This window comes from Panthera onca, chromosome B3 (genome assembly GCF_046562875.1).
Source record: "Panthera onca isolate mPanOnc1 chromosome B3, mPanOnc1 haplotype 2, whole genome shotgun sequence".
NCBI classification, from domain to species: domain Eukaryota; kingdom Metazoa; phylum Chordata; class Mammalia; order Carnivora; family Felidae; genus Panthera; species Panthera onca.
In genome coordinates, this window is record NC_138344.1 from 16,958,369 (window position 1) to 16,973,178 (window position 14,810).

Below are 14,810 nucleotides of genomic sequence, written 5' to 3' on the forward strand. Positions count from 1 at the left end.
GAAGTAAAAAGACATGCATTCACAAAGGGTTACATGGGAAGGCTGGAGTGGCCTAAGTGGACTAATACCTGCAGAGGATTCATTCACACTACCCTCATCACTGGGCAATGATGCCCACCTCTGCCCACCGTCCAGCTGTGCAAGGCTCCAAACAAAGACAGCAGTGGCTGGGAGACGGCTGAAGTCAAGAGGACAGACTGAGTGTGCACTGTCATTTGGTAAGCTACTTTAAAGCTTGGAGGGGAAAAAAAAAGAAAACTCCTCCCAGCTTTTTTTAAATAATAATACAGTAAAAAAAAATTTAAAAATGAATAATAAACAAATAAAATAATACTACAGTAACACCCTGAGGCCTCTGTGATACCTGTCCCCAGGGTACCTGCCCAAGGGTGACATCAGCTTAGACCAAGGTCTCCCTGATACCCCAGGGTCCTAGCAACAGATCTAATCAGACCCAGGTCACATCCAATATCAAGCCCACAGCAAAGGTTTGCAAAATTTTCTGCCATAAAGCTATGTTAAAATGTGTAACCTAAGACATCAAGGCCACCATGCAGGGGTGCCGGGCAATACCCTGGAGAAAAACAAAAACAGTCTCTGTCTGCACTTCTAGAACTTACAGCCTGGTCAGGGAGACACATAATCTTAAAAAAAAATGTTGAATACTCCCATGGTATGGCAGGAGAAGGGAAGGGGAGACAGGAGACAAGAGGACTAGGGAAGTTCGATCTAAGAAAGTAATCTTTAGGCAGAGGACTGAAGAATAAAATGTCAGCCCCATGCAGAGCAGGGCAAGGGCCCAGAACACTGAAGGAACAGCCCATGTAGGAGGAAGAAAGGAGCAAAAGGATTCCAAGAGCTAAAGGCTGGCCAGTGAGCCTGCATTAGTTTCAGGACCCTGGCCTTGCTCCCAACTTCAGGTTTCAAGGAAAATGCAAAAGGAGGCCTCTGAAAGGTCCCCAACAGGCCATGATAGCTGGAGCGTGTCTTTACTCCTTCTTCCAGAACTCGGCAGTCGGCACCAAACCAGAGGCAATGCAGGTTGAAGTGGCCAATGACAGTAGCTTGGACCAAAGACAGCAGTGGAGATAACGAGAAAGAGTTGGCAGGCTTCGGCCAGATGGGCGGCGAACATAGCAGAATTGGATGGTGGTTGGATGCACGGGGTGAGGGGCCAAGGTGGCCTACTTTACCCCCTCCCCTCTATATAAGTCAATGAAATTCTACTGGGACCTTTCAGCCTGTGACAGATTTATAAACTAGCACTGGAAGCAATCTAAGTCTGCTAAGATCCTAGCTCTTTCCAAAGGGGGAAATTGATGAACCTGCCAACAGAAAGAATAAGATGTATGTTATTTTAAAACACTAAGTATTTTCCTTAAGGTATTACGAATGGAGCCCATCGGAGAAGACAGATGAAGCTATGCACAAAAGGATACCACCATGCCAGATCTCCCCAGTATGGAGCCACACGGGCTGTGAAGTTTGGGCATGAGGGAAGGGCACCAGCTTTGGGGTCATTCACACCTGATTTCAAAAATCTCTAAACACATGATGAAAGAAATGGCCACAAAGGGTCAGCACAAACTGAATCAGACCCACAAGGACTGTAGATATTGAAACCGTCCAGTAGAGAAGATAAGGATCTTAAATATGTCTAAAGAAATTTAAATACAAAATTTAAAAAGCCAACATTTTTTGTTTGGCCAATAAGATCCTAGGGGGAAAGGAAGCAGAACCTCTAGAAATGAATGTCTTAAAGAGCTGATGAACTAGAAAATATATCTGCAGAAATTACCCAGAATGCAGCACAGAAAGACACGGGGAAAATACGGTAGGCAGGTTAAGAAAGAGGAAAGGAGAACTTCAAGGTCCAGTAACAATCTTAACTGAAGTTCTAGAAGGAGAGAATAGGATGGAGAAGAGTTGAGATTTAAAGAAATCATGATTGAAATTTTTCCAGAATTGATGAAAGATACCTACCCTCACATATTAGAATCCCAACCAATCCCCAAGGTAGGAAAAAAAGAAAAAGAAAAATCCCCACCCAGACACACTGTGACCAAACTGCAAAACAACAAACACAAAATGAAGCAGCCAGAAGACACAAGACATCTTCCAAGGGAATGCTGAGTAGACTGACAGCGGCCTTCTCCACAGCAACTATGGCATCCAGAAGACAATGGAAGAACATTTTTAAAGGGCAGAAGGAAAAGAACTTTGATCCTCCACCCGGCAAAAGTAACTTCCAAGAACATGGGCAAATAAAGAACTGTTTAGAAAAACCAAACCTGAAGGAGTCTGCTACCAGAAAATCCTCACTGAAGTTATTTCTAAAGGATACCTACCAGGAGATAAGGGAAGAACCTCAAGGTAAGTTAGTTAAGAAGGAATGGCAGCAAAGAAAATAATAACCACGTGGCTAAAACTCAAGCCAGTGCTGACCAGATGAAACAAAAACATCTAACTGGAGGAAATGAAAACTCAGAACATCAGAAGTTAGAAATCAGGAAATTAAAAATTAGAACAAAGGTGCTGCATAACAACAACACATAAACTGGGAAGGGGATAATTGAAATGGGAGCACTATAAGGTCTTGACGTGATTCCAAGAAAGTTTAAAATTGATTAGTTTCAGAATGAGAGTTAACGTGCATTTTAAATTTTCTAAGTGAGGGGTGCCTGGGTGGCTCAGTCGGTTAAGCGTCCCACTCTTGACTTGGGCTCAGGTCATGATCTCACGGTTCTTGAGTTTGAGCCCCACATCGGGCTCTGTGCTGACAGCACGGAGCCTGCTTGAGATTCTGTCTCCCTCTCTCTCTGCTCCTCCCTCACTTGCTCTCTATCTCTCTCTCAAAATAAATTTTAACTTTAAAAAATAAATAAATAGAACTTCTAAGTTAGCCCCCAAAAGAATAGAAATATAGGTATCACATTTCAAAATAGGAGAGAAAAAACAGAATTAGGACAAGGGTTGGGGAAGGGTATCTCAATATAAAAAAAAAAATGAAAACATGATGATTTGTTGATACTCATATTTAATTGTTACAGTTAAAAACCAATATTTATTGGAGTGCCTGGGTAGCTCAGTCGATTAAGCATCCAACTTCGGCTCAGGTCATGATCTTGCAGTTCATGGGTTCGATTCCCACATCGGGGCTGACAGCTCGGAGCCTGGAGCCTGCTTTAGATTCTGTGTCTCCCTCTCTCTCTGCCCCTCCCTGCTCATGCTCTCTCTCTCTCTCTCTCTCAAAAATGAATAAACATTAAAATTTTTTTAAAAAAAACAATATTCATCAATAACTAGATTATGCTTTAGTAGGGCAGATTTTGTTCATTAGTGTCTTTACCCAAATATTTCTTAATATTTTAATAATATTTTTATTCAGTGTTCATGTAGCATGAAAAAAACACAAAGCAATACCTTTCTGTCTACATAGCTTATTTTTTTCCCCCAAGATGTTCTAAGAGCCCAAAGGTAAGCAATACATATGCATTACAGAAATCACTTGTTGGTAGGTATAAAGGCCAAAACCAACAAGCAACTATAATTCGCTTTGGGCATTATACCCCTCTACCCACATACATACACTCGGCAAAAATAGTCCACGAAGTAGCAGAAGAATATTGGGCAAGGACAGTGTTTCCAGAGGAAGGTCTACACAATGGGGAAGTCTACACAACATCTTCTCCAGCTCCTACCATTGAATGAAATATTCAGGGCTCTGATTAGGGTTTATTTCAGCAAAATGCAATGAAGAAATGAACACAGCTTTTTCCCTATCTTAATGCAATTCAAGAGCAGTGGTTAGAAACTCGGTTTCCAAGAAACACACATTTATCCCCACTTCTGCAAGTCCAGGAAAACGAGCAGTCTCGAAAGTCTGGTTGGGCCTTGGGAGCCCCCAGCACATACGTGGGCAGGAGCTCCCTTACAGCCCTCCATCGGGGTCCCCAGACCTCTACCTTGCCTGAGTCCCAGTGGCCCTGTGGCTGCCCTCCTTTGGAAGAGCAAAGAAGCACAGTGGAAGGTTTCTACACCTGGACAGACAACAGGTATTGGTTTAAGCGGGAAATGAGGCCACTGCCTGGGCATCGACAAGGCAAAGAGCTCGATGTGAGAGGGCTCCCCGGGGGCCAGCGTGGGGTGAGGATGATCTGCCAGGATGTCAACAGACAGTGGCCTTTGGATTCAGACACCCTGTGTATCCTACCCCCAACCCCAGCTTGCTGATCAAGGGCCTTGGAAAAGAAAACCACAACAGAGGACGGACGCACTAAAAAGCATGGAATCTCTCAAGCACAGCTGTTACATCCTAATGAGTGTTTTTCAAAGGTCCCAACCTTCAGTTGCTACTGACAGTCAGTCTTAACTGCCACGGCCCCCACAACCCGGCAACCCTGACTTGGAAAGTCACATGACACTAGGGGCATCTGACCCCAAAATGTGCTTGAATTTTGCCCCGCATTTTCTGTCTGTACCACTCGGACACAGCAGAAAACAGAGCCATTTTCTACAATCCTCTGTTTGGGATTTCCCAAGGCTAAGCTACAAATAAGAATGTCATCAGAGGAGGCGGGAGCCAACTACTGTCAGGAACTGAGCTAAGGCCAGTCAGCTGGTCAGTAGACTAGGGTTTCAAAGGTCAGAAAGACAATACCTCAATGCCCACTGCCCTCCCACCATCCAGCCGGAGTCCTGGCTGCTCGATCATTCACACCATTCTGCCAACACATGGCAGGAGGAGGTCAGAACACGAGTCATTTCTGGCCTGGCTTCCTGCATTGGAGATCCCCATTTAACACAGATATTTCACAGCCCTCATTTAGAAATGGAGTGAGGACCATCTATAGCACAGACAGCATTATACGGCAAGGAATCACAACCAACGGTGGGGCTTGGGGGGGGGGGGCGGGTAACACAAAATGCCCAAGCCATTAGGAGGACCTGCTCAGGACCCAGGCTTCCCAGAACAAGCAGGACCCGGGAAAGATATCCCAAGGAATGGACTGACCAGAGCCCTGTCCAGGGACACCCTGCACCAGCAAGGGCAGGTCGGCCTGGGTCATCCCATATCCTGATACGCCTAATATGCAGTAATCCTACGACCAACACAACCAACAAAAGCTTTCACCAGCTCCTAAAAGGAAATGATTTCTCCATTCAAAGGTCATGGAGCTCCTGCTGTGGGCCAGGTCAGAGCGGGGCGCTACAGAAGAAAGATTAATTAAGGTCCTGCCCTCAGAGAGATCACAGTCTGGCTGGGTAGGAAGTAACTGACCAACTTCAGGGCCAAGTGGATTTTCAGAGACCATCCCATCTTCTCCCTTCCTTCCTGATGAAGGGATGGAGACCTGAAAGCACTTAGCAACAGTGACATGAGTCCAAGTGGCCAGCCCAGCCCCCTACCCACTGCCCCCAATGAGGCCCCGCTGTCAGAGACTCAAATCATGTGCCCAGACTCACCAGGTCCACATGCCTCTATGGGGACCCTTCTGGACCTTGAACTAGATAAGATCCACATTTGATAAATATTTGATTTTTTTTTTTTTTAAGTTTTATGTTCGCATGAAGTCGTCCCTAAGGAAGGAGGCCCTTTAAGGACTGGCTCGTGGATTACTTCCTTCTCAGGAAGGAAGTGGGAGGGGCTCCACATCAAACATCACCCTTATGACAAGTTCCTTTCTCTGGGGAGTCAGACCACCCCCATGTGAATCCCAACCTGCCACTTACTAGCAGGTAACTTTAGGCAAGTTACTTCGCCCTTGCCCTGATACCCTTCTGGGCAGACACGGGTCCTGCCTGCCTCAGCCTCTCTCAGCACCAGGCTCTGCCCCGGGCTTTTCTTTCTGGTCTCTCCTCCTTTGGGTCCATGCCTCATAACCTCAGCACTTCCCCCTCTCTGAGGCTTCAGGCTGTGCCTTCAGCTCCTCTCCTCTTCCCATTTCCCAGGGGACACCCTCACCAGACCTCCAGGGGTCCCCAACAGAGCTCAGGGCAGGCACTGGCCTTTCTAGATTCTCCCACACTCCAGAGTCAGTGTTTCTGACTAACTCTTCAGTATCACCCATGGGTGGCATGTTCTGGAACATTCGGAAATCCCTGTGTCTAGATTGTTTCAGGTTTTCCCCCTCTGAAAGTCAGTTCCTTTATTGAACTCATCACTGTCCCTGTTCCCCCAACCCAAGCTTCAGAGTCAACCCAGCCTTTGGAGTCTTCCTTGTGTGCTAGCTTTCCCATCTGTAAAGCTCTGCTTTGTTACCAGTGCAAATTGTCCAACACCTAACTTTTCTTACCTGGAACACTAAACTGACTTTTTTTTAATAGCTTATTTTTTTAATTTATTTGTTTTTCAGAGAAAGAGAGAGAGAGTGAGCAGGGGAGGGGAAGAGAGAGAGGGAGACAGAATCCCAAGCAGGCTCCATGTTGTCAGTGCAGAGCCCGACGTGGGACTTGAACCCACCAACTGTGAGATCATGACCTGAGCTGAAACCAAGGGTCAGATGCTTAACCAACTGAGCCACCTAGGCACCCCTAAACCGACTTTCTAAGTGGAGATCATAAGATAGGAAATTCTCACAAACCTTTCAATTTGGGGTGTAAACAGAAGGGATGAAGGGCAAAACAATGGCCTTCTCAGAGGGGACCCTACATTTTACCATGGACGCAGCAGTCGGCAGTGATGAGCTCAGGGTCGCCTGGAACCCTTACGAGGTAGGTCACATCCTTATTTTATGGATGAGGGAGATTCGAGGTGAAGGATGAGAGGAGTACAGAACTGGACCGTGTCGGACTTGCCTTTTCTTTTCCAGGATGCTCCAAGCTAAAATGACAGCAGCAGATGGTCTGCTAGGACCTAAGAACTTTTTCAGCATCAGAGAAATTAAAAACCCTCAGAGAGAGACAGAGAGAGAAGGAGAGAGAGAGAGGGAGAGTATGTGAGTGTGAGTGTGTGTGTGTGTGTGTGTGTGGCCCTGGGGCATGTCTTGAATTACTTCGGGGTAGCTCCAGAGCCCCACTGTATCATATCCCCCAACCAGACACCCCAATACTGAGGAGGCTCATCTAGATCCAAAACACAACGCCCATGGGAGCGTCACAGACCCTTTCCCTACACTTTAGGGCTAGAACAAGCGAGGCCAGGTCACAACCTTATCTGAAAGCATAATTCTTAGTTTCATGCTTCCTTGCTAAAGAAAAAAGGATTCCTACGTAGGCACGATTCGTTCAAGCCCTTTTTGGAAATGGGCTATCAAAGCTTGGGCAACGGTTCAGCTATGTAAGACTCCAATCCATTAGGCTCTAGCACATGTGGAAATGATTAATGTGTAACTGCCGTGTGTCCTCTGGTCCATCAGCAACCACGAAAGCCACAGCAAACGCTGAAAGAAATGCAGGAAAATCCTTAAAGTGTCCAGGCCAACTACACTTTTCCAGAAGTGAAATTACCCTTACTTTTCCCATTAAACGTAGAAAGCCTGGGTAGAATTGCACAGCGCTAAGACAGTGGTTGGGAAGAACTCTCTGATTCACGGTACACTCCGAGGAGGAGGGGAAGGGAGAAGCGAGGGATTGCACAACTCTGTGCCCATTCCTTAAGTGTTGAAAATATAGGAGGTATTCCTGTACAGTAATTCCCTAGGGAGCAAAACCGTCTCCCTCTTGCAGATGTGGAAGACAAGACCAGAAGAGCAAGTCACTTTTGTTTCTTGACCCAGTTCTCAAACTGGCCCAGCGCTCACTATCCACAACCATGGCGACCAATGTTCCAGAAAGGACCGCAGGGGGGAGGGGAAAAATCAAAACCCCAACAAAATCACCCCCCACCCCCACCTCTAAAAACAGCGACCAAACCATTTCTCAATCTCCAGACTAATGAAAACGTTCACCAGGAATGTAAAACTCATACAACTGGCTAGTGGCCACCTTCTCTCCTTAACTCGCTCTAAAAATCGGGGAAAACAACTCAAAGTCACAGTTTTTAAGTGCAGGTCGTAAAAAACGAGTCATTTGCCGCTGTTGACTTCCAATAAAAGGCAAAGGAGCCTCTGTAATATTGTTTTTTTTTTTTTCCTTACAGAAATGGGGGGGAAAGAAAGCGGCCAGTCTGGGGTTTGACTGCACGCGGGGGCAGGGCTGGCCACCTGTGGCCTCACGCCTCGTGGCCGGACTGGACGGAGGGGACGAGAGGTACCCGGCCACTGGGCCCTTCCAGCCGCCGGTCCCCGCCAGAGGAAGCGGATACAGGAGGGAAGAGGCATTTTCTCAGCATCCAACGCCCCTACGCCACCTCCCACCCAAACACTCCTTTGTGGGACTGGCGGAAAGCCCTTTGGGGATTTGTCCCACGTGCTTTCAGACTCAGAATGGCAACGCTGGCCTGGTTCTCCGGAGAGGGAGCCGGGCAGGGCCCCTCCTGGGCCTCTCAGGAGGAGGCAGACTTAGTTTCGGAAGGCGGGGGGGTGGAGGCGCCCCCAAATCCAGACTCCCCAGCTGGCCTGCTGGATTGGGGGCCGCACGCCCGCCGCCGCGCAAGGTGCCGGGGATAAAACAGGCCGTCCTGGAAGCTGGGAAGGGGGCGGCGGGGGAGCGGAGGCGCCCGCTGTAACCCGAGCTGCTCTTCTGATTTCTCTCCGGCCTTGCGGTTCCCATTTCACAGACAAGGCCACCACGGCTGGGAAGTCAGTGAGCTCGCCAAGCCCGGGTCAGCGGTGCGGACGCCCGGTGACCCCGGAGACGGGCGGGGGAGCGTGACCGTGACCCCTCCAGGGCTACCCCTCCCAGGAGTGAGAGCTTCAGCCCGTCGGTCCCGCACCCGACGTCCCGGGCCGTGGGCCCATCTAGTTCCCTGGAGGCGACAGGTGCGCGGCTAGTGGCGCCCTGGCGCCGACTCCGGGGAAAGTTTCCTGGCCGCTGCGCGCTGTTTACGGTCTCGTTTTGCAGCGCTGGGGCCCCGAGCTCTCAGGCCAGCCCAGCCATTGAAACCCGACACGCGGGGAGGGGCCATCGCGCCGGCCAGCGAGGGAGGCGAGCTGGCTCCGGGCCCCGCCGGCCGCGGCTCCGCTTACCTGCGACTCCGCGAGCTGCCTCTGCCTCCATGCTGGGCTCCTACGGCGCTGCGTCCGGTCCCCTCCGCGCTCCCTCCTCTCCCGGCCCGGGGCCGCCCCCAGCCCCCGCCCCCACTCCGAGGCTGACCCGCCCCTCCCCCCGGACTGCGCCGGATCGCGGCTCGCTCCCCAGAGCTGGCCCTGCCCCGCCTCCAGCCGCGTGCCCTGGGGGCCCTCGCTGCGCCGCCCAGCGACCCCGACTCCCTAGTTTGCAAAGCTACAGCCTGAGGAGCTTTTATTATTTCCTTTCATTCTTTAGAAGAGAAAACTATTTGCACCCCATCCCATGGCCAGGGTCTCTGGGCCTAAACCCAGTACCCCCTCTCTGAGCCCCTTCCCACTTCCTTCTTCTGTTTCTAAGGACAAGAATCATTTGCATTATTCCTTTTCGAAAATTTACAGTTTAAAACTAACTCAAAGGGGGTGCCTGGGTGGCTCTGTCGGTTGAGCGTCCGACTTCGGCTCAGGTCATGATCTCGCAGTCCGTGAGTTCGAGCCCCACGTCGGGCTCTGTGCTGACCACTCAGAGCCTGGAGCCTGTTTCAGATTCTGTGTCTCCCTCTCTCTGACCCTCCCCCGTTCATGCTCTGTCTCTCTCTGTCTCAAAAATAAATAAACATTAAAAAAAAAAAAAAAAAAAAAACTAACTCAAAGACCATGAATGTCACTAAGACAGGGCATCTAATAACCTTTTCCGCCCATTTCAGATTTCTTCTGATGCCTGTCATGTGCCCAGTTTTGCCGATAACGAATATTTTCATTTATTAGATGTTCAGGCTTGTCCTCACTTGAAATAGCGTGATTCAATGACAGCCAAGTGTTTCTCCAGCAGTTCTTGCCGTGTTTCCAGGTGTTTTTTTTTTTTTTTTTACAGGGGAGGTATGGAGCTGGGGTGGTTTTAAAATACGAACGGCCTTGGAACCCAAGATCTGTGGTCAGTCAGCTGGTGCCTGCTCTCTGGTTGGCAGCTCTGAAATTCGCCCTTGTGGATGATGGCCCAAGCTGTATCCTCGGTCCTTCTGGGCCTCTGCCGCAGGACAGAAGGTCTAGAACTCATCTGCCGGCCTGTCCCTCCACCCCCAGCAACAGCTGCTCAGGGGAGCCTCCCAACTGCCGGTCAGAGTGTATCCCCACCTACGAGCAAGACTTGTCATGGACGCGGACATCCTCAATCATGGGATGAAAAACGACCCCCCACCCCCGCCCCTGCTGGTGCTTCCATTATTTTTCGTAGCAGTGTGCAAGTTCATGGCGACCAGAGCTGGAGACCCAGCTTAGGTCCACCCTAGAGTCACTTTCTTGAAAGTTTGAGGTTTCATTTTCTACAGCAATGAAAACGCAGAGCTCCCTGGGCAATAGCATTCAGAACACTTAACTTCTCCAAACACTTGTCCTGTTTAATAAACACAGATTAATTAGGCCACTACCATGTGCCCTATCCTGTTCTCAATTGTAATGATTCAGCAGTGAACAAAATTAATAAAACCTTGCCTTTGGAGGCTACTTTCTAGTGGGTGAAAGTGAGCAGGAGATAGAACACAATAGTATGGTAAATATGGGATAGAGAAGAAAAATGTTTAAAACAGAGAAAGGGAAGTAAAAACATGAAGAAAGTGAGGGAGGTAAGCATGTGAAAAAGGGAAATGGCAAATGTTACAGCAAGTGCAAAGGCCCTGAGGTGGGAACAAGTCTCTTTTTGGGAGCCTTGCATCTTTGTTGCACTCCTAATAATCGTGGGTGTTACTCAAGGCATTGGTACACGGAGCTAAAGGCTTATTAATCTCTGCTCTAAAGCACACTGCTTCAAGGGCACCTGGGTGGCTCAGTGGGTTAAGCCTTGGACTTCGTCTCAGGTAATGATCTCACGGTTCCTGAGTTCAAGCCCCACATCTGGCTCTGTGCTGATAGCTCAAAGCCTGGAGCCCGCTTCGGATTCTGTGTCTCAGTCCCCCTATGCCCCTCCCCCACTTGCGTGCGTGCGTGCTCTCTCTCAAAAATAAACATTTAAAATTTTTTTTTAAAAATAAAGCATACTTCTTCAAGTCTTTGTTAATTTTTTTTAAGTTTTGTATTTTTTTTAGTTACTCACATAATACCTGAATATGTGTTCCTTCAGGGGAAAAAAAAAAAAAAAAGATTTTAGACTAAAAAGGTCCCTGTGTCCCATTAAACTCCCGTTTCCAAAGTTGGTATTTAGTCAAACACTCCATCTTTTCCTTAATAATTTCTCGGTTTTTCTCTCTTTAGGCTGAAACTACCCCAAAATTAGAAAATAAGTTCTTTTTTTTTTTTAATTTTTTTTCAACGTTTTTTATTTATTTTTGGGAGAGAGACAGAGCATGAATGGGGGAGGGTCAGAGAGAGAGGGAGACGCAGAATCGGAAACAGGCTCCAGGCTCCGAGCCATCAGCCCAGAGCCCGACGCGGGGCTCGAACTCACGGACCGCGAGATCGTGACCTGGCTGAAGTTGGACGCTTAACCGACTGCGCCACCCAGGCGCCCCGAAAATAAGTTCTTCTACATTTCCAATATTTTAATTGTTTTGGCCTGTAGATTGGAATTTTAAAACCAATCAAAACTCATCTATGTCTATGGCATAAGTAATAGATCTAACTAGAACCAATTTTTCCCACACCATCATATGGTCCATTCTTTTCCCCGTTACTATGAATTGCTTCCTAAATCATATATGAAATTCTCGTGTACATTACAGCTCTTCTTTTATTGACAATGTTTGCTATTTCTTCTACAATACCACACTATTTTAATTACCATAGCTTCATCACATGTTTGGACATCCAGGAAGACAAGCATTTTCTAATCAAATATTCAAACCAGGTAGTTAAGGATATTGGGAGTTGACACAGATTACATCTAACCTTGAACATTAATTTGCATAGCATTCACATCTTTATTTTTTTAAGTGTATTTATTTATTTTGGCTGGGTGGGCCAGGGGTGGGGGGGTGCGGCACAGAGAGAGAAGGAGAGAGACAACCAGCAAGCTCAGTGCTGTCAGCAAGGAGCCTGACGCAGGGCTTGATCTCATGAACCATGAAACCAAGAGCCGGAGGCTTAAGCGACTGAACCACCCAGAGGCCCCTGAGCATTAACATCTTTAAAGTTTTGAGTCATCCAATAAGAAAACATAAGCACACTTAGGTTTATTCAGGTCTTTTTTTTTTTTCTTTTTGGCTAAAGTTCTAGTTTTTACAGATGGATCTAATACATTTCTTTATTTTTTAATTTTTTTTCTTTATTTTAAAGAGAGAGAGCAAGCAGGGGAGAGGAGCAGAGGGAGAGAGAGATCCTTTTTTTTTTTTTTTTTTTTCTAAACTTTGCTTACTTATTTATTCTGAGAGAAAGAATGTAAATAGGGAAGGGGCAGAGAGAGAGAGGGAGAGAGAGAATCCCAAGCAGGCTCTGCACCACCAGCGGGGAGAGCCTGATACAGGGTTCCAATTCACAAACTTTGAGATCATGACTTGAGCCCAAGTCAGACTCTTAACCAACTGGCACCCTGAGAGAGAGAGAGAGAGAGAGAGAGAGAGAGAGAGATTCTTAAGCAGGTTCCACCCTCAGTAGAGAGCCCTACATGGGGCTCAATCTCATGACCCTGGGATCATGACCTGAGTAGAAACCAAGAGTGGGTCGCTCAACTGACTGAGCCACCCAGGCACCCCTTTTAAATTATTTTTTATTTTATTTTTTATTATTTATTGTTTGGGTCTAATACATTTCTTATGCTAGGTTTATTCCTACATATTTCTGATATTTGTTGGCCATTATGAATGGGATTTTTCTTTTCTCCAGTTACACTTGCTAATTAGCTATTACGGTACATAAGAAAACTATTGGCTTGGGTATATACCAGTTTCCTATCCAGCCACTCTTATGAGGTCTAATAGTTTTTAAAGTCAATTATCATAGATTTTCTAAGTAGAGCATCAGATTGTCTATAAATAAGTTGTTAGCTGTCTAAATCTACCTCAAACCTCAGCAACTCCACACTCACTTCTAACACTAAAATTGCTTTTAACCCTAACCAAGAAGAAAAGAAAAATATTATTTAAATATGTATACTGGAAAATAGAGCTCCCACAAAGGCCTAGAGCATGTTTTCAATATGGTTCTGTCTTACATCCAGGAGGTAGTTTAGTCCTCGTCCAGCCTCATTTACCTACACGTTCATTTCCTCAGTGCTCAGAACACAACTGTTCTAGTCATTCCCCAGGTATTTGTGAAATTTGAAGGAAAAATCCAGTATTTAAACTAAAGGGCTAGTAAGCTACTGGATTTTAATAAGTAAATAAATTCCTTTTGTAGAAGTTGTTACTTTTGGGTCAAGGAGCTGTAGTCCTGATAAAAGAGAGAGAGAGAGAGAGAGAGAGAGAGAGAAACAGATCAAGGCTTAGCAAAAACTGAAGGACAGAATATAACACAGAAGAAAAATATACACAAAACTTTCTTCTATAAAATGTAGGGAAAACATTACCTTATGATGTATCAGAGCGGACTGCTAGATATTTTAAAACACAAATTATCAAGCTATTAGTTCATAATTCTTCAGTGGCATAAAAAATAGCAGCTTTCTGGAACCAGCATGGCTCAGTCACGTCTGACTCTTGATTACGGCTCAGGTCACTGATGTGGGAAACAAAGGCAGAAGAAAATGGCTGATAAAATTAAATTTCCTTATAACTTGCAGCCCATTGACAAATACTTGAGGCAGGCGGAGTAAAACATTTCTCCAGGAACTCCCAACTGTCTTAATGTTAATCCTTTGCTAGAGGGAAAAACAACCTTAGCTTGACAATAGCTAGGCCTCCAGGAATATGTGTCTTCTTTAGCATATGGAAATCCCTTTGGAAACTTCCCCTGAACTTTACCTCCCCCAGCTCTCAAGTATATAATCACTCTCTCCCCAAGGTCCCAGGGCAGCTCTTTCTGCCCACCGGTCCTGTCCCCGTGCTTTAATAAAGAAAAACTTTTAGCACCAAAGACATCACAAGAATTTTTTCTTGACTGTGAGCTCTGAACCCCCACCACTTCAAAACCCCATCAGTCATGATCCCAAGATTGTGGGATTGAGCCCCGTGTCAGGCCCCAAGCTGAGTGTGGAGCCTGCTTAAGTTTCTCCCTCTCCTTCTGTCCCTCTCCCCGACTCATGCTCTCTCTCAAATTAAAGATAAATAAATAAATAGGGGCACCTGGGTGGCTCAGTCGGTTGGGCGGCCGACTTCGGCTCATGATCTCGCGGTCCGTGAGTTCGAGCCCGCGTCGGGCTCTGTGCTGACAGCTAGGAGCCTGGAGCCTGTTTCAGATTCTGTGTCTCCCTCTCTCTGACCCTCCCCCGTTCATGCTCTGTCTCTCCGTCTCAAAAATAAATAAAACGTTAAAAAAAAATTTTTTTAAGATAAATAAATAAATACTAGCATCTTTCTATACCAGTTTCCTGTGGAAATATTGAACATGATCCCGATGTTATAATATAATGTGGTTTCTAACATACCAATTCTGTTCTAAAACAGTTTTAAATGGTTGTTTCAGAGTATTATAAAAGTCTCAAATTTTTAATTTTTAAATAAATAGGTGCTGTGAGCATTTGAGAGCTATTCTTTAGCAGGGAGGTTAAAAACATGAATATGTTGTGTCAGAAACCTCCCAAAAGGTGAAGTATAGCTTTAGGGTCCTTCCTTACAT

The 14,810-nt window shown here is 46.6% G+C and overlaps 1 protein-coding gene across 2 annotated transcripts in view; it reads right to left on the minus strand.

Annotated features, from left to right (window-relative positions):
- The window catches only part of LOC132668760 (protein FAM169B-like), a 90,205-nt gene extending 81,045 nt beyond the window's left edge, over positions 1–9,160 (minus strand). For both annotated transcript variants that reach the window (XM_078448961.2, XM_060617764.3), the window contains exon 1: positions 9,069–9,160. In XM_078448961.2, coding sequence (XP_078305087.1) covers positions 9,069–9,099 — 31 coding nt within the window. In that variant the 5' untranslated portion in view covers positions 9,100–9,160. The remainder of the gene's footprint in view (positions 1–9,068) is intronic.
- Positions 9,161–14,810: the final 5,650 nt, after the last annotated feature.